This window comes from Acinonyx jubatus, chromosome D1 (assembly GCF_027475565.1).
Source record: "Acinonyx jubatus isolate Ajub_Pintada_27869175 chromosome D1, VMU_Ajub_asm_v1.0, whole genome shotgun sequence".
NCBI lineage: Eukaryota > Metazoa > Chordata > Mammalia > Carnivora > Felidae > Acinonyx > Acinonyx jubatus.
In genome coordinates this window covers 112,328,927-112,346,920 of record NC_069390.1, presented here as the reverse complement: position 1 = coordinate 112,346,920, position 17,994 = coordinate 112,328,927, and the positions used below count along the sequence as shown (strand labels likewise).

The following is a 17,994-nucleotide window of genomic DNA, read 5'->3' as shown; positions in this document are numbered from 1 at the left end:
AGTTTTGGCGTCTGCGGCGAGTTTCTGTCTCAGTCGGGCGCAGCCGCCGCCGGGGGAGAGAGAGGGAGGAAGGAAGGAAGGAACTCCGGGAGCAGAGCGGGCAGCGGGGGAGGGGAGCCCCCGCCGCCCCTCCCGAGCGCAGCCGGCGGGGCCGCGGGGCGCGGGCGGGGGGCGCGGGGTCGCGGCCTGTCCCCCCCGGCCCCGCGAGCGCCCAGAGGGCCGCCGCCGCCGTCCCCCCCTCCACCCCCACCCCGGGCGGAGCCCTCGGCCGCGTCGTCGGGCCGGCGCCGAGCATGGACCCCGGGCCGCCGCCCGCACAGCCCCCGGCCGCCCCCGGCCCCCCGGGCCCGCCGCCCGCGCAGCCCCCGCCGGGGCAGGGCCCACCGCCCGCGCCCGGGCCGGCCGCACCCCCGGGGCCACAACCCCCCCCCGCCGGCCACCAAATCGTGCACGTCCGGGGGGACTCGGAGACCGACCTGGAGGCGCTCTTCAACGCCGTCATGAACCCCAAGACGGCCAACGTGCCGCAGACGGTGCCCATGAGGCTGCGGAAGCTGCCGGACTCCTTCTTCAAGCCGCCGGAGCCCAAGTCCCACTCGCGGCAGGTAACCGGGGATGTGGGGGGGGCGGGGGGAACCGGGGGGCCCCCCCCTCCCCGAGTCCGGCGCCGAGGTTTGCCGTCCCTCCGAGGTTCGCGGCGTGGCGGCGGCCTCGGGGGCCGTGCGCCCCCTCTTCCTTTCTTCTTTTCTTCCTCCCTGGGGCTCCCGGGGGGTTGGCGGGACGGGCGGGGGAGGGGGAGGAAGGAAAGGGTGGGGGGCGGCGGCGGCCAGGCCGCGGTGGGTTCGCACAATGCGCGCGCGTCCGCGCCCCGCACCTCGGTCGCTGGGACGCGGGCGGGGGGGGGGGGCGGAGGGAGAGAGGAGAGGGGGCCGGGGGGGGGGTAGCCGGTCAGGACGGGAATGCGAGGGGAAGAGAGGGGGCCGGGAGAGGGGGAGGGGAAGAGGAGAGGGGGACCTGGAGGGGGGCCGGCTAGGACTGGACGGGAGGGAGAGAGGAGAGCGGGCGGGGGGGGGGGGGCGGGAGATGGGGCCGGGATGGGGGAGGGGAGAACCGAGGGGGCCGGGGGGAGGGGCGGCCAGGACGGGACGAGGGGGGGCGGGAGAGAGGGGGCCGGGATGGGGGGAGGGGGAGAGCAGAGTGGGTCAGTGGTGGAGGCGGCCAGGACAGGGTACGAGGAGAGGAGAGAGGGGGCCGCGACGGGCTGGGGGGACAGGAGAGGGGCTGGCCTAGACGGGAGGGAGGGGGAGAGGAGACGGGCCCTGGAGGGGGGAGGGGCTGGCCGGGGACAGCCGCGGGGAGAAGAGAGCAGAGAGGGGCCAGGGCGGGCGGAGGCGGCCGAGTGTACAGGCCTGGGGGGGGGGGGGGGTCGTGAGGGGGGGGCGGGGGGGGCGGGGGTAGGAGGGTCCGGGGAAGTCCGGCCTAGGGGGGGAGGGGGAAGGGGAAGAGGGTCCGGGGAGTCCGGCGGAAGAGGGGAGAGGTGGGGTCCCGAGGGAACGGGGCTGGGGGGCGCTGGCGTCCCCGCGGTGAGCGGCCGAGGTGGCGGCGTGGAGCGCGGGCCCCTGTCCTGCGGGGCACCTCGGGCCACCCGCGTCTCCGGGGGAGTCGGATAATTGTTCTCTTGTTTTGCCCTGTTGCTCGGGGTGGGGGTTGGAGCTGGGCGCCTGGTTTCTGGCTCTTTCTCCCGCCCGCTCCCGAGAGCGCCCGGCGGCGTCCAGGCTTTCCTGGAAGGCGCTGCGGGCTTAGCGCGGGGGCGGCCGGGCGTGGGGACCTAGCGGGGCCGTGCGGGACTCTGGAGGGGGCACGGGGGGCCTGGGGGGGGGCCTGCGGGGCCGGGATCTCTCCCCCTTCCCCCCCCCCCCCCCGCCCGGGACCCCGGGCGCTCTGTGCGGAGCGGTGGTGACCAGCCGGAGGCCGGGGACACGCCGCCGGGAGAGTGTTCGCATTCCGACGGTCTGGGTCCTCCGGTTTGGTCACGTCTTTTCTTTTTTTTTTTTTTTTTGAAAAGAACTTGCTGCAGGCTAAGCTTCAGCGTAGGAACTTTGCCCAAACGTTAATTGGTTTTCCAAATACTGCGACGTAGTTGGTGCAGTAACTCGATCGGGAGGAAGGGTTCTGGCCTCCGGTCCCCCCGTTGGCGCTCTCCTGCCGCACAGCTCGGGGTTCAGGGCCCAGAGAAACTCCCTTGAGTTGCTGGCAAAGCCCCGGGTTAGGCCGGAGCGGGGAACCGCCGCTTCCTTTGTGAGAGGTCGGCCCAGGTGTGCCGTGCCCCCTCCTCCGAGCCTCGTGTGGGTAGGGGTGTGCTCCGATGCAGGTTACTTCCTGCGCTTGGAAAGCGTAACCCACGCAGGAAGATGAACTTCCCATTTTGTGGCATCTGTAGGCCACTAAGAATTGCAACGGAAAAGTTGCAAAAAAAAAAAAAAAAAGAAAATCTTTTAGTAAATGACTGCGAGAATTTCCGTCGGCAAGTTTATGGATTCATACTATTCGTAATCTGTAGTTTTGTTTGGTTTACATAAGTTTCTTAACCAAGTGTTGTGCATCTGCAAATTTGATTTTTATTTCTGCTAGGGATTTCCTAATTCGAGTTTATGCTGATCAAGAACTCAGCAGCCCAGCTGATTTTAAGGCATAAATGCCTCAGCTGATTGCTTCCAGTCTTTCCCATATGAATCTAGGAAATTCTTACTTTAATAACCAAACCCAAATTCTAATCAGGAATTAGCTATGGTAGATTATGAAAAGTATGAATGTGGATCGTAAACAGTGCTGTTCACAAACTATTGGATATAAGTTCATTTGTGTATATATATCTATAGATATACAGATGTGTATATGTATGTGTATATATATATACACATATATCTATAGACGTATACATGTATGCGAGAAGCTGTTTGCAAATGAGAAAACTGAGGCTTGCGGAGACTGAGATTTGATCTCTGTCACACTGGCCAGTTTGGACTGGAACTCAGATCTTTGGGGTCCGCTTGGAAAGTTTTTTCCTGCCATTCTATACTTGTAAACATGTAAGTGTGTATATTCTTACTACATTGCAGTTAAATTGTTGACATTTTTATCGTCTGGGTACAACTGCGCTGTTGTTTTCATTTCGTTAGGTGTCTGTAAGAACGTTTGAAAGATTCTGAATCTTTCACATTCATTAAAAGTTGTGTAGTTTGTGATGGTTTTACTGATGGCCTTTGTCCATAGGGAGAAAAAAATGACAGTTGTCCTGCGTTTAGGGCTTGGATTAGGAAGAAAAAACATTGCTTAAAACCCCGTTGAAAAAGAAAAGAAAAAGAACGCATAGTTGTTACTCTTTGGGTTGTGCTCTACCCATTTTAGAACTCAGAAGAGCACCCATGGTGCCTTGCTCTTTTAGAAATTTGAGAATTTAGAAATTTTAGGATTTTTAAAATTCAACATATCTTAGGAATGTTCCGTCCATTTTGTACTATTCTCCTCTAAAATCTGTAGAAGGTACGTGTAATGTATACTAGGTGGAAATTAAGTTAGATGGACTGCTAATCAGTAAAGTGACAAATGTTTGTAAAAGTGCACATTGAAATCACATAAACCATTGAAAAATACACAACTATAAACCTACATTCCTCTGTGTTGAATTTTAAATTTTGCCTTGGTGCTTAGATACTTGGTTGCAATGAAAATCTTGTCAAGGAAATTTAAAGGGACCCCATTAAAAACCATTTTTAAGAAATTTTCGTTTTAATCTTCCTCGTAGGCCAGTACTGATGCAGGCAGTGCCGGAGCGCTGGCTCCCCAGCACGTTCGAGCTCATTCCTCCCCAGCTTCCCTGCAACTGGGGGCCGTGTCTCCTGGGACACTGACCCCCACTGGAGTGGTCTCGGGTCCCGCGGCTACACCCGCTGCTCAGCACCTGCGACAGTCTTCTTTTGAGATACCCGACGATGTCCCTCTGCCCGCGGGCTGGGAGATGGCAAAGACCTCTTCTGGTCAGAGATACTTCTTAAAGTAAGTGGCAATGATGGCAGGAGAGTTTTCTAAGAAGAACATGTTTTGGAAAACACAGTAAGGTGGTACCGGGATGTAAAATGTCACTTATGTTTATTTTACTTTATATTTATGTCAGGCTTAGTTTTATATACGTGTGTTTTTCAGTTGGATATGATCTAATTGCATTCTTGAGCTTGGGTAATATTTTGAAAACTCGATTGATTCTTGGTTTGGAGACTTTTAATAATTTTGTGTGGCAGTTTGGGTGTTCTCATTTTGTCTTTGTTCCAAACCTATTAATGAGCTTGGCTAAAAACTGAAACAATACTCTGAAAAGTTTCAAGTAGTGAGATTTACAGGCTGGCAAAGTCTAGGGAGATGGAGGGCACGATTCCGAGTTTCAAGTGCACCTCTCACTGGTGCAGTAGGACTTCGGGAGTCAGATCGCACAGCACTTTAGATGGAGACATGACAGACCCTTTAGCTGCAGTTTGATGTGATTTATTTCTCCTCCTCCAGCCCCCCCCCCCCCCATGTAAAGAGAAGTTCACTTTTTCCTGTTGGACACAGTCACTCCGTGGCAAACTTCATTCAAGGTAGCAGATCCTCAAACCAAAATCCTTCTCTTCTGGGAAAACAAAAACAAGGCTACTATTTATTTTTATGAGCCCTTTTGTCATTAACAGAATGGCAATATTTCATTAAGTCCGAAGAGGTCAAAATAGAATTTTATCCTTTTTCGCTTTGAATTTGTAGGTAAAACCTTTCTATTTTTATCTGGCTTATTGGTGCATGTTATAAACTGAAATCGATGTTTTTAAAAAAGTTGTTGATCAGATTGACATAATAAAGTGAGAAACGATCCTTTAAGTTTTGATGGAGATCTGTCTTGACGACCTCCTCCTAAGGCAAATGTAACATTTATTAGCTCAGATAATACAATTAGTGATACTGTTTTATTGTGTCAGTCTTAGTATTTTATGTTGTTTGTCTTTCAGGGTGGGGTTGTTGGTAATGTAAGATAGGGTTTTGAGACCTGCTTGTTTAGAAGAGCAGAGAAAGAAGTTAGATCTTGAGAAGTTTCTACTCTTTTTTTGCTCCCCTTTCCTGTAACATATTTCCTTTTAAAATTCGTTTTCTGGTGTCCTGGTATCCATTTCAAAGGGTCAGGTTTCAACCAGAACAATAAAGGGCCTGAGACTGGAAAGTACACACAAGTCTGGCAAACTCATCTGCATGAGCAAGATGGACGACCAAAGTAAATGATTGAAAGAGCTGCTAGCTGGGAGGGATGCATCTTGAAGGGGAAAGGAATGGAAACAAACCAAGTTGTTACAAGGAAACAAAAGCTATACTTTCTGAACCTCTCCTGCTGGGTCATGTGCTGACCTGGGGAGTCGTTTTTTGTTTTTTTTTGTTTTTTTTGTTTTTTCAGCACTTAATAGCCTGTTTGTCTCCTGTCTTTAATTGATGCTGTAGCTAAAAGTATAAGGTTTTTTTTAAAGAGCAACATCTATGCTCATCTTAGTCTTTTGTATCTTGCAGTAATTGCTTATAGGTGACATCTATCTGCCTACATTTTCAGTTACTTTGAGCTGAAAGAATTATTCTATACACTTATTCTTAAAAGTTTCCAATGTATTTTTCTTTGGGAAGAAATACGTCTCTTAACGATATTGATAAAGATATGATAAGGAGGGATATACACAAACACACCACACCACCCTAAATACCGCAATTGAATGGGTCTGTAGGGATGGTAAACCAGTCCAAAATAATATGGAAAGGTATGCCGTATGAAAAATGGTTGTAGGAGTGGACAGAAGCTTACCTGGAAAAGAAAAAAAAGAGAGAAAACATGATTGTTCTTGAATGGAAAAAAAAAATTAAAAAACAAACAAACATGATTGTTCAAGATTTTTGAGGGTCTCTCCCATGGAAGTGAACTTGGGCTCATTATATGATATGAAACATGAGCGTTTGGGACTCCATGGAATAATTTTCTCCTATCGAACCTTTCAGAAATACAGGATTTTTTTTGAGAGGTAGATCTTTCCCAGTAAAAGCAGGCAAATCATGAATTAATTGGTACTTGTCAGGAATTGTATCGAGGGCCCCTAAGCATTGGTTTGTGGAAGATAGGTCCTGTGGGCTTATAAAATTTTATATTCTTTTAAAGAGTGTCTGCTTTACACCAATATGTAATTTGAAGAAGTTATAAAAAGTTAGTTCACATCCAGTTGTTAGCTCCTTTCATGATGTCCCGGGTTGGATGAGTTGCCATAATAAACAACTTACTTTGGTGTACCGTGCAGGTAAAGGGATTAATCTGTCCTGTGAGTCAAAGATGATGATAAATGAAGCTTTTGGAGCCAAGTTGCTGTTGTCCAAGTTCATTTTTATCCTAGTTTTGATGTTTTCAAGTTACAAAGTACATAACTGATTGAGATTTATACTTGGCATGAAGAAATCTGACTATGAATGGTTCAAACATGGAAGGTGATGTAATTTGATTGAAAACTTAGAAGTGTTGACTTTGGAAACTAATTGTTGCCTTGTGGTCATAGATGAATGACTTTTTGAAGTCACTTGGCCTTTAGTCTCAAGGCAGGATAATTACTGAAGGATTGATGATTGCACATTTGAGCCCCCCGACCCCCCACCCTCCTATAGCGCAGTGAGCTGTTCCGGAGAAGAGCGATCTTCGCTCGACAAGTGCGACCGGTGCAGTAGCTGCTACTCTTACCAGCAACACGCGTTCGTTCGGGCTCTGGCGTGATTGTGAGGATGGTGGGAAAGCGCAGTCTATGTTTTATGTAATATTTGTGCTGCCGAGGTAACGGTTTTAAAACTAATTTCTTCAACATTGTATATTGAGCTTTTATCGTACAGGAATCGTTGGTCTGTGTTACTCTGAGAATTGCTGCCTTCTTCAGCTGTCTTAGAGTTTTCCTACAGGAAATGGTTCTTCAAGTAGGTGGTCAACAACTTCCTATTTCTTTATAAGCTGCTGAATAACTTCCTGAATTAGTATTCTATAACATGTCTGGTTACAAGGAGTGTTTTTACTTCTCACGTTTTATTTTATTGAATCTGATACCGTGTAACTATTAATGGTAATACTTACAAAAAATTTCTTGTATATAATGTACCGCGTGGAATTACGATTTTAGAAATTTGATAAAGTGATCGTAAAAGTTGTGAGTTTCATTGTTTTAATAACGTTCTAATTTTTAAAGGTCATTTTGTTTCATTTATATTACTTGTCATTTTCTGAATAATTGGACAGTGTTTTTAGTCCTTGAAGGTTCAAGGTTTCTTGTGGCTGTGATTTGATTAAAAGTTATATTACCTGGTTTTTTATGTATGTATGTATTTATTTATTTATTTAGTGAGAGAGAGAGAGAGAGAAAACGAACATGCGAGGGGAGGGCCAAAGAGAGGTAGAGACAGAATCCCAAGCAGGCTCCACACTCAGCTCAGAGCCCGAAGTGGGCCTTGAACCAACGAACCCAAGAGATCATCACCTGAGCTGAAATCAAGAGTCTAACACTCAACGCCCTGAACCACCCAGGTGCCCCAAAAGTTATATTGAGTATCTCAATCCACAGTTTTAAGAAGGTATTTTTCCGGAGATCTTCAAACAGCCAGTATTCCAAGATTAAATGAACTTGCCTTGCAGATGTTATTGGTAACTGTAATTGGTTTGTTCCTTTTTTTCTTTTTCTTCCTTTTTTTTTTTTAGCTACGTGTTATTTCAGGAGTGAATGTTCCACTGCCCTATGTAAAGCTACCTCAGAAATGTATCAGTTAAATGAGATGAATTAAACCCCTTCCTACTATAATTTGACGTTTGCTTCCCCGATTCTCGGCACCCTCGCCCAGTAGAAGACTAAAAGCATAATATATATGGTTACCATAATAAAGCTGAGATGTTTTTCAAAGGAACAGCTTCATAAAGAATAAGGCTGTTCTGTTTTCTGGTTTCTTGATATGTTAGGTGTGACCCAATGATTTCCCATTAAAAATGAAGAGCTTGGAATATTGCCATTAAATGTCAATTGAGCTGCAAAAACAAAACAAAAACAAAGCCCTCAAATTGCAGTCACAGAGTGTTTTCTCTGTGAGGGGAGGGCCGATGTCTGCCCATCCCTCTGTCCTGCTTCTCTGTCCTGCTCCCTGGTGGTGGAGGGGGGAGACGGGAGTGTGCCCCCACCCTCTGCTCAGTAGGTAGCCATCCAGGGAAGAAAGGCTGTGGGATTTACGCGGAAAAACTGGAGACCTTGTTGAGTACAGGGGCAGAAGAAAAACACTTTGGAGGTAGCGGATGTGACAGAGTAAATAGAACATAGAGATTAGTTTATTTCCTGAGGAGAATAATGAGCAGTTTTTGTGTGAACTAAGAAAGATCATTAACAAACCAGCTGTGAAATACAGCAAACTCCCAATTGGCTGCAAGATGGTAGGCTAATTTTCTATAAAAAAATAACATTCAAAAACATACTCCTTGCCAAAAGCCTCGTATTAATTAACTTAAGAAAAAAAAGGTAGGTAGCATTTGAATAGTTGAAACTTAAGAAAAAGTGTTTTTGAAATCTTGAGATCAGTCCCCATAAGTAATGTAGAGTAATAAGTTTCACTTCATAGTTAGGAACACAGTGGAACGTAAAATACTATTGCTAGCATAAATCTGAATTGCTTTTTACCTTAAGGTTTTTGGAGACAGGCACATTTTAAGCCTGACCTTTTGGTTGTCAAAAACTGAAGTTTGGACTTAAAGCAAAACCAAGTGAAGTCCTTTTAAAAATCAGTTTAAGATTTAAGATTGTTTATACTTAATGTGCTGCCTTCAGTAATATTACAGTTTAGTCATTAGTTACGGCTCGAAAGTTGAATAATGGTTGAGTGGCCTTGGCTAAAGGGAGGCGAGAGGCCTGACGAGCTGTGTGGTTCGCCAGCGGTTCTTACAGAAGGGGCCCCGGGTTCTGGGGTCAACCGGAACTTCAGGCCCTGAAGGGACATCGCTGTCGTTAGGGAGAAGAGTTGTGTCCTGCGCCCGCGGCACCAGGTGTCCCCGGGAGCAAGTACTGCGGTGGGGGTCGGGGGGGGGGGGGTGGGGGTCGGGGGGAGCGCTTCTGTCTGCGGAGGGCTTGACCCCCGCTAAGAGCAAACAAAGAAGTTTGGTTTAAATCACAATGGTCCTTTTGCTTTTTCCCTTTAATGTTTTAGACCAGAAAAAGTGGTCAGTAGTTTAATCCTCGTTTGGCTCTTAGCATGAGAAGAATCATAACCTTTCATAGCATCAGTTGATCAGATGTTTCTCTGAATAATGTGGAAACTTAACAAAATACTGCAGCTAGGGATGTCTGAAAATACCGACATTTTCAGCTTTATCCGGCCGCGGCCGGCGCGTCTCCCTCGGCACGGGTGCTGTATCACTGGACTTAGCAAATTCTTCAGTGGCGTTCTGATTGGGGAGCACTGAGGGTACATTTTGTTAGAAGCGCTATTTTTCCTCTTGCAGTTGCTTGCTTAAGCTACAGTGAGCAGGGTTTTTGTTTTTAAGGTAAATGCTATATGAGACCAATAAGTACATTAAGAGAGATGTGCTTTTTGGCATAGATCTTTTGGTGTGGGGTTTGGAGTAAAGATGGCTTTTTTTATTCAGGGTGCTCCCACGTGCTCCCATAGAACTGAGTGTGGACCACAGAGTTGTTTGGAATTTACCTCATCATGTGTGCTGAAGTGCCTGTAAGGGCTGGTGGACTCCTGGGGATGAGCTGAACTAAACCCTGCCACCCAGGAGGAGGGGACGTGGGGACTCCTCTCCCTCTCCGTGCGAGCAGGAGTGTGGGGTTTTCTTTTATACTTACAAAACTGTCCTTCCTCTTCTTCCCCGTGCGTCTGATTTTGTGGATTTTTAGTAAGGTGTTTGTTTTATTATAAAAGTAATGCGGGTTCATTAGAGAGAATTGCAAAGTTCAGGAAAGGGGAAAGTAGGGGCGGAAACTCCTAGATTCTTCCACGGGGAGTCTCATATCTAAGTATATATTTTGATATTTAACTTTTAGTGGAGGAACATATACGTAGAATTAGAAAATCTCTTAGTAATATAAGGTTAATAAAGAAAAAAAGGCATTTCTCGCCCACTTTTCTTTTTTTAAGTATTTATTTATTTATGAGAGAGCTCAAGTGGGGGAGGGGGAGGGAGGGAGGGAGGGAGGGAGAGAGAGAGAGAGAGAGAGAGAGAGAGAGAAGGAGAGAGAATCCCAAGCAGGCTTCCACACTGTCAGCTCAGAGCCCAATAAGGGTCTCAAACCCACGAACTTGAGCTGAAACCAAGAATCAGATGCTTAGACGGAGCCACCCAGGCGCCTTAGCCCACTTTTCTTTATCTCAGGCTTGCATTCTCCAGAGGCAAACACTTGGAACTCCTTAGAGATCTGTTCCCTCCTCACATATGTAAGAAAACTCCTTACTTATAAAATGTGCCCCACTGCTGTCCTTAAAATTTCTGCATCCCCTAAAATCTGTTGCTTAATCCTCACAGTCATTTGTGTAACTTTTTTCTTTTTCTTAAAAAAAATTTTTTTTTTAAATGTTTATTTTTGAGAGAAGGAGCGAGAGACAGAACATGAGAGGGACAGGGGCAGAGAGAGAGAAGAGACACAGAATCTCAAGCAGGCTCCAGGCTGCTCTGAGCTGTCAGCACAGAGCCCAACGAGGGGCTCAAACTCACGGACAGTGAGATTGTGGCCTGAGCCAAAGTCGGATGCTTAACCGACTGAGCCACCCAGGCGCCCCGTGTAAGTTTTTTCTTAAGACCCTTTGCGCTGTATATGAGTTTCTGAACGCCTTTGATATTTTCTTGGAATTGTTCATTGCCTGGTTTCTTCGTTAGTATTTTCGTTGGTGTTTTGCCCCATTGGAAACAGACCTGAGTGCTCTGTGCCCCTGCTCTGGACCGGCTGCTCCATTCTGTCCTCCTGAGGTTCCCGTATTGCCCTTCATGGTTGGGTTCTCTCTTTCCCACTTTCCTTGGTTTGCTCACTCCTAGAATTGGCTCATCCTTTAGGAGTTTCCTGAGGAAAGGGGTACATGGTAGGTAACTGCATTGAGATCCTTTATGTCTAAAAAGATTTCTGTCAGCATTTGGTGGGCAGTTAGGTTGTAGGTAAGGTATTTTCTCTTCGAGTTTTGAAGGCCATGCTCCATTTTAGTTTAGCTTCCTGTTTTGTTATTGAACAGTTCAACCCATTTGGCCTCCTTTGGGGATTTCAGTGGTGTGTGTTTGTTTTATTTTTTAGTTTTTATTTTAGAGAGAATGAGAGCTGGGGAGAGGGGCACAGGGAGAAAGAGAGAATCTTAAGCATGCTCCACACTCAGTGCAGAGCCCAACGCAGGGATTTTAGTATTTTTATTTCTTTTTTTTTTTTTTTGCCGGGGGGGGGGGATCTTGAACTTCAAGATATGCCTTGGTATGTGCCTTTTTTTATTCACTGTAAATATTTCATGGCTTGGAAAGTCAGTCTCCAGTGTGAATGTGCCCCTTGAAGATGTGTGGTGAATTGTCTGAACTTCCCTCTGGTCCTGGGAAAGCTTTCTCTTATTAGTTCTTGGATAACTTCTTCCAGTCGGTTCTGTTTTCTTTTTCTGGAATTCCTGCTAATCAAAATAAGTCTTTAATTGTCTTGTCTTTTCTCTGTATTTCTTCACTTATCCTTTAGTTATGTCTTCTGGAGGATTCCTTTTCACTTAGCTTTTAATTTTTTAATCATTGTTTTGTCTTTTCCCAAAAAGCTCTTTATCATTCTTAATTTCCAGAGATTCTTTTGCTGCACTCATTGTTCCTTTGTTGTTTGTAATGACATGCCATTCTTAATTTCATGCGTGTAGTAATCTCTCTCTGACGATTTTATAGTGGGTGTGGTTTTTTCTTTTTTTTTCTTTTTTTGTCTGAGTATGGTGGATGTTTCTTTTTAAGTTTTCATCTGCTTTTATTTCTTAAGTGGGCTTCACTGTAGAGGGAGAGAGCTGGGGCCACCTGGGTCTGCCTGTCAGTATCTAGTTAGGTTCTCCTGTGGTGGCTGGTTTCTCCAGATAGACATCGGCCAGTCCCTCCCCAGCAGACAGTTGATGGTGATGCGTGTGAATGCCCACCACCAGCATTTGAGGACAGAACAGTTTGGGGCCTGTGGGGTTTTCTCCCTTCTTGGTTGTGCTTTGCGAGTGTCTGAATCTAGAGCCTCTGGGTCCCTCTCTCTGTAACATAAATTTTCCATCTCCTGCTTGGGCCAGGGAGGGGAGCGTGCAGTAGTTTTTTTTAAAGTTTTATTTTGGGGCGCCTGGGTGGCTCATTCGGTTGAGTGTCAGACTCTTGATTTCGGCTCAGGTCATGATCTCACGGTTCGTGGGATCGAGCCCCGTGTCAGGCTCTGTGCTGACAGCGTGGAGCATGCTTGGAATTCTCTCTCTGTCTCTCTGCCCCTCTGCTGCTCATGCTTGCACACCCACTCTCTCTCAAATAAAAAATAATAGTGAAAATATAAAAAGTTGTATGTAAAATGAAGTTTTGTGAATCCAATTTGTAATTATTAGGTCGACTCTGTAAAGGTGCCACGTTTCTAAGCCCAGAACAATGATGACTGACAGTTTCATATGATTTGACCTCAATATCCCAGATCACTTTTTAATGAATACTTAATTACATGCTTTTACTAGGCATGTGATCAATTGCCTTTGTCTCGTTTAATGATGGTTTTGCTAGTTTACATCCTAATGTGTTAGATTTTCCTAAAGGTGGGACTGTATACTTGGACAGCAGAGTTGGCGTTGCGGGTTGTGTGCATTTTGTTCAGAAGCTTGGATTCTGAAATAATGTTTGGGGCAGAAGCACTGGAGGCCTGATTTCCTATTCCTGTATGTGACAGTGGGGCCACGCCTGGTTTGCATTGGTGTAGACAGTGGTAGGATAATGGGAATATTTGTGCATATCTAGATTGATTAGATGTTCTTGGTGTACTTATGTAGGTTACCCCAGACGTACATAACTTGGCTTTGAGTTAGTTTGGGTGTTAGCTTTGCCTAAGTGCTCATTCTTCAGTAGACCATTGTATATGTCCTAAAACAACATAGAATATTTTTACTTGTGATATAACCATGGGAGTATAAGTAGTTATAATTTCATGAAAACTGGGTTTATTTTTATTTTTATTTTTTTAATGTTTATGAGAGAGAGAGAGAGCGAGTGTGTGCGTGCACACGCATGAGCGGGGGAGGGGTAGAGTGAGAGAGGGACACAGAATCTGAAGCAGGCTCCCAGCTCTGAGCTGTCAGCACAGAGCCAGGTGCGGGGCTCGAACTCACAAGCCGTGAGATCGTGACCTGAGATGAAGTTGGGTGCTCAACCCACTGAGCCACCCAGGCGCCCCAACGGGATTTAATTTTGAATGGATTCACCCACAGTAGTGTCTGAGGCGTTGATGTAATTTCAACAGCCTCTGCCTTGATTACTTATAGAAGTCCTTAATGGAAAAAGAGGAAGCAAACTTTTTTAAAAAACTGCATAAAATCTTTTTTTTTTTTTTATGTTTGTTTATTTTGAGAGAGCACATGGCGTACAAGTGGGAAGGGGCAGAGAGAGAGGGAGAGACAGAAGCTGAAGCAACTCTGCGCTGTCAGCACAAAGCCCACTGTGGGGCCTAAACCCACAAACCATGAGGTCATTACCTGAGCGGAAGTCTGACGCTCAACTGACTGTGCCACCCAGGTGTCCCTTTTTAAATTTCATTTATTTTTAATAAAACCACATAAAATCATAAATGACCAATGCAAAACCAGACCAGAGCCCTCTAGCTATCAGAGAAGAGAGTTATAATGATACCAAAAAAATGGGCAGTTCTGGGTAGTAAAAGGTCTTAAAATGAATGGTACAGAAGAATGGAACAGAATCATTACATGTTAGTTAAATACGTAGACTGAGGAAGTACATTAAGCCATACGCTAAGGTGGGAAATGAGCTAAATGAGATTTCTGAGACCTGCGTGGAACTAATCCTTAGCATTGGTGGACTGAACTCTCTTGCATAACTTTCTTTTCCCCAATTAAAAAAAAACACAACAAAAAAACAAACCTCTGGGGAAGAGTTGGCCAAAATGCAGATGTTTCTGTTTTTCCTCTACACATGTTCAGACTGATACAGGTTCTGTTTCCGAAATCGTGTAGTTTGGATGGGCTCCAGATGATGTAACAGGATCACTTTTAACCCCTCCCAGCTAGAGGGTGTGCAGACTTTCCTGTTAGGACTGGTACAGATCTCTTCTTATTGGGGACAGAATAAACACGGTTACTAGACGGTAACGTGGAAAATTAACAGTACTGTCTTCTGTGTACGAAGACAGAGCCCCGCTCTTGCGTACCTGTCTATGAAGTTTCCAGTTAGTGTCCATCACGCCGTGGGTAGGAATTTGCACAGCGTCATCTCTCAGTAGTCTGATTACCTCCGCTTCTTTTCCCAGAACAGACCCGCTTGGTTCTGGATGGTGTGTGTTGGGGCGCGTGCGTTCACATAGTTAATAGTTTCTTTCTCCTGCTCCTGTCTTTGAATTCAATTTATGCGCTCAGAGGTCTCTTGATTCCATAAACACCCGCCGAGTGGTTTTATGTAGCAGGCGTCATTTTTGAGGGTTCGCTGGGTCCCGCTCTGGGATCGGGACAGGGTGGGTCTCAAGTCTCCCCTTTCTTGAAAGGGATCCTGTTTGCCCTTTCGCTGCTAACTCTCTCACTGGAGAAACCGCTGAGGCTACCTGCTCGGAGGCTCACTGAGGGTAGACCTTGCCTCTTTGGTCAGCACTATGCATATAGCTCTTGATATGTTTGCTGACAGATGGCCTCACTTAGACTGCTCATGGATCGCAGAGTCTGCTGCTCCGTAGCTTCATTAGTGGCTGTGGTCCCTGCATAATTACAGTGGCTTTTCAACTCCATCTTAAGAAGATGGCAGAGCATTTAGTTTCTATATTCTGAAGTTAATTTTGTAAGTTTGAGGCTCTTCTTAAACTCAAATAACTAGGACTCCTAAAAAAATTCTGCATGTTTTCTGGATATGAATGAATAATGGTTGTACTTCAGGTTATTACAAGTTTGTTCCATGGACAATGAATATTTGACTGGTTTAGAATTCAGTGATGAAGAAATAAAATTCCGTTGTTGGAAAAGTGATCCCAGTGGGAAGACTGCTCTGGGGGGTCCAGGGGAGAGGTAATAGGCAGTGAGGCCCTGAAGAGGCATACTCATGTTGTGCTCAACGCAGTTAGTGTTTTCAACTCCGTGCGTAGGCGTGCGGAGTCCACACTGAGCTGCAGACAGGTTTTCTGGGAGCAGCCAAAAGGTTTGCCCTTCTCTTGAATGACCTTTGCATCTTTAAGAGACTCCCTCCTGGGGCGCCTGGGGGGCTCAGTTCAGTGTCGGACTTCAGCTCAGTTCATGATCTCACACATCAGGATCGTGGGTTTGAGCCCTGTGTTGGGCTCTGTGCTGACAGCTCAGAGCTTGGAGCCTGCTTCTGATCTTTGTCTCTCTCTCTCTCTGCCCCACCCCTGCGTGCGTGCACGCGCTCTCTGTCTCTCTCTCTCTTACACACACACACACACACACACACACTCTCGCTCTCTCTCAAAACTAAGTAAACATTAAAAAAAAAGACTCCCCCCCCCCCCCCCCCGCATCAAAATGAACCTATTGATGGTGGTTAAATCTGTACTCTGACTTTGGGCATTAAAAAAAAAAACCCAGTTCCACCATCATAACACTTGAAAAACCATTAAATGGTTTCGTTCTAGGGGTGCCTGGGTGGCTTAGTCGGTTTAAGGGTCTGACTTCAGCTCAGGTTATGATCTCACACACCAGGATCGTGGGTTCAAACCCCATGTCTGGCTCTGTGCTCACAGCTCAGAGCCTGAAGCCCGCTTCTGATTCTCTGTCTCCTCTGCCCCTCACCTGCTCACGCTGTGTGTCTCTCTCTCTCTCTCTCTCTCTGTCTCCTTCAAATAAATAAACATTAAAAAGATAATTAAAAAAAAGGTTTGGTTTTATTCACTGCTTGAAAAAAAAATGCTTTAAAAGTGAGGATTGCCCATTACGTGAATGTTTTCTAGTACAATTCTATTCTGTATGCATTTTGAAAGTTTATTTTGATGTTGCACGGTATCTTAAGATTTGTTTTTTTTGACACTGAGAAAATGCTAGTTGAAAGGGTTTGTTTTCATTTTTCTCATACTGTTTAAATTTAGCTTCCTGTTCATTTGTTTACCAAGTAAACTTTATTAGCATCATGCAAAGTGAATACAAACCCTTTTTCGTACATTATTTTATATGCTGCACAAATAGAATTAATAGTAAAATATGGTGTAAGAAGTTACAATTTTTTACTTTTAATTTTTTAAAATTTAAGTAATTTTTATACCCCATGTGGGGCTCGAATTTAGACCCTGAGATGAAGAGTTGCATGCTCTTCCGACTGAGCCAGCCAGGCGCCCCCAATTTTTTTACTTCATAAAGTTGCATAGGGAAGCTGCTGATAAATGAAACATGTTCTTTCAGAAATTTAAAGAATTAAAAAAATTTTTTTTAATTTTATTTATTTTGAGAGAGTGGGGGCAGGGGCAGAGAGAGAGAGAGAGCTAGAGAATCCCAAGGGCTCCACGCTGTGAGCACAGAGCCCAGCCTGGGGCTCGAACTTATGAAACCATGAGAGCACCGCCTGAGCTAGAACTAAGATTTGGCTGCTTACCCAAGGCCACCCAGGTGCCCCCAAAATTTTTTTAAATTAAACTTTAGAATTCATTTTAGACAAGCAGAATCAGATGGTTGCATCTCTTTTATGTTACCAAATCCAAATAAACATTTGAGTACTTGTTTACCAATCAACTTTATTAAAATAAATGATAAAATCTAACATTCTGCCTATCATTTTAAGTTAGTGTGGTAACTAAGTTTTGTTTTTTAAAACACTCTAGCGTTTTATTTTTTTAAATGTTTATGTATTTTGCGAGAGGGGGGGAGAAAGCACGCACGAGTGGGGGAGGGGCAGAGAGAATCCCAGACAGGCCTCCCCCCACCCCTATGTCAGCGCAGAACCGGAAGCGCAGAGCCGGACGCGGGGCTTGAAACCACCAACCCGGGAGATCGCGGCGGAGCCGCAGTGGGCGCTCGGGGCTGCCCTGCCCGATGTTCACGTTGTTAATGGCAGTTCTGCTGGAGCGCAGTGCTCTGCGTTCCACCCGGAAACCGTGCTCGCCGCGCTTTGGGAGGAAGGAGCTGGAATGGGGCCCGCGGCGCAGCTCCCCCAGTCGGCCACGCAGACGCCGCCGCCGGCGTGCAAGCGGGAGCAGTCATCCAGGGTTTCCCGCGGTCGTGGTGGCTTGAAGTCCAGGAGCAAGGGGCCAGCACGGTGGTCTTCCTGCTGAGGTGTGTGCCCTAGGGTCGAGGGCCGTCGCCGGGCTCGCGTGCCCTCCTGGCGCCCAGAGCTCTCCTTCCAGGGGAGTGGGAACCCGCAGGGCGAAGGTGTCCGCTCCCATAGTGTTGCCAGGTTGCGTGCTGTCGCCTAAGCTCTGAACAAGGTCAGCCCAGACCGGGGGTGTGGGGAGGAGACTGCTACTTGGGAGGCGCCGCGGGGTATTGCCGTCGGCGCTTCCTGTCTACCACACTTGATGGGACGTTTTAAAAAATAATCTTCAGGATGGGTGAATTATCATCTGAGGCCCAAAAAACCCCAACCAACCAACCAACCAACAAAACCACAGCTGAGGGTGGAACATAATTTCACGGGAAAAGTGTATACTGTTCAATAAAATGTCATGTTTTGTGAATAATACGAGGTGATAGGTGTTTCCTTTTGGGATACCATCAGATCAGCCATTATTTTGAAACCATCCGGTGGGTTAGAACATGGGCTTT

The 17,994-nt window shown here is 46.4% G+C and overlaps 1 protein-coding gene across 8 annotated transcripts in view; it reads left to right on the top strand.

The window, feature by feature from the left end:
* Positions 1 to 17,994, top strand: part of YAP1 (Yes1 associated transcriptional regulator) — a 111,194-nt gene continuing 93,200 nt past the window's right edge. For 2 of the 8 annotated variants that reach the window (XM_053204199.1, XM_053204200.1), the window contains exons 1-2: positions 6 to 605; positions 3,806 to 4,056. In XM_053204199.1, the coding sequence (XP_053060174.1) occupies positions 294 to 605; positions 3,806 to 4,056 (563 nt within the window). In that variant the 5' untranslated portion in view covers positions 6 to 293. Of the gene's footprint in view, positions 606 to 3,805; positions 4,057 to 17,994 lie in introns of all 8 variants that reach the window. The other 6 variants (XM_053204194.1, XM_053204198.1, XM_053204195.1 and 3 more) reach the window with 6 other exon arrangements.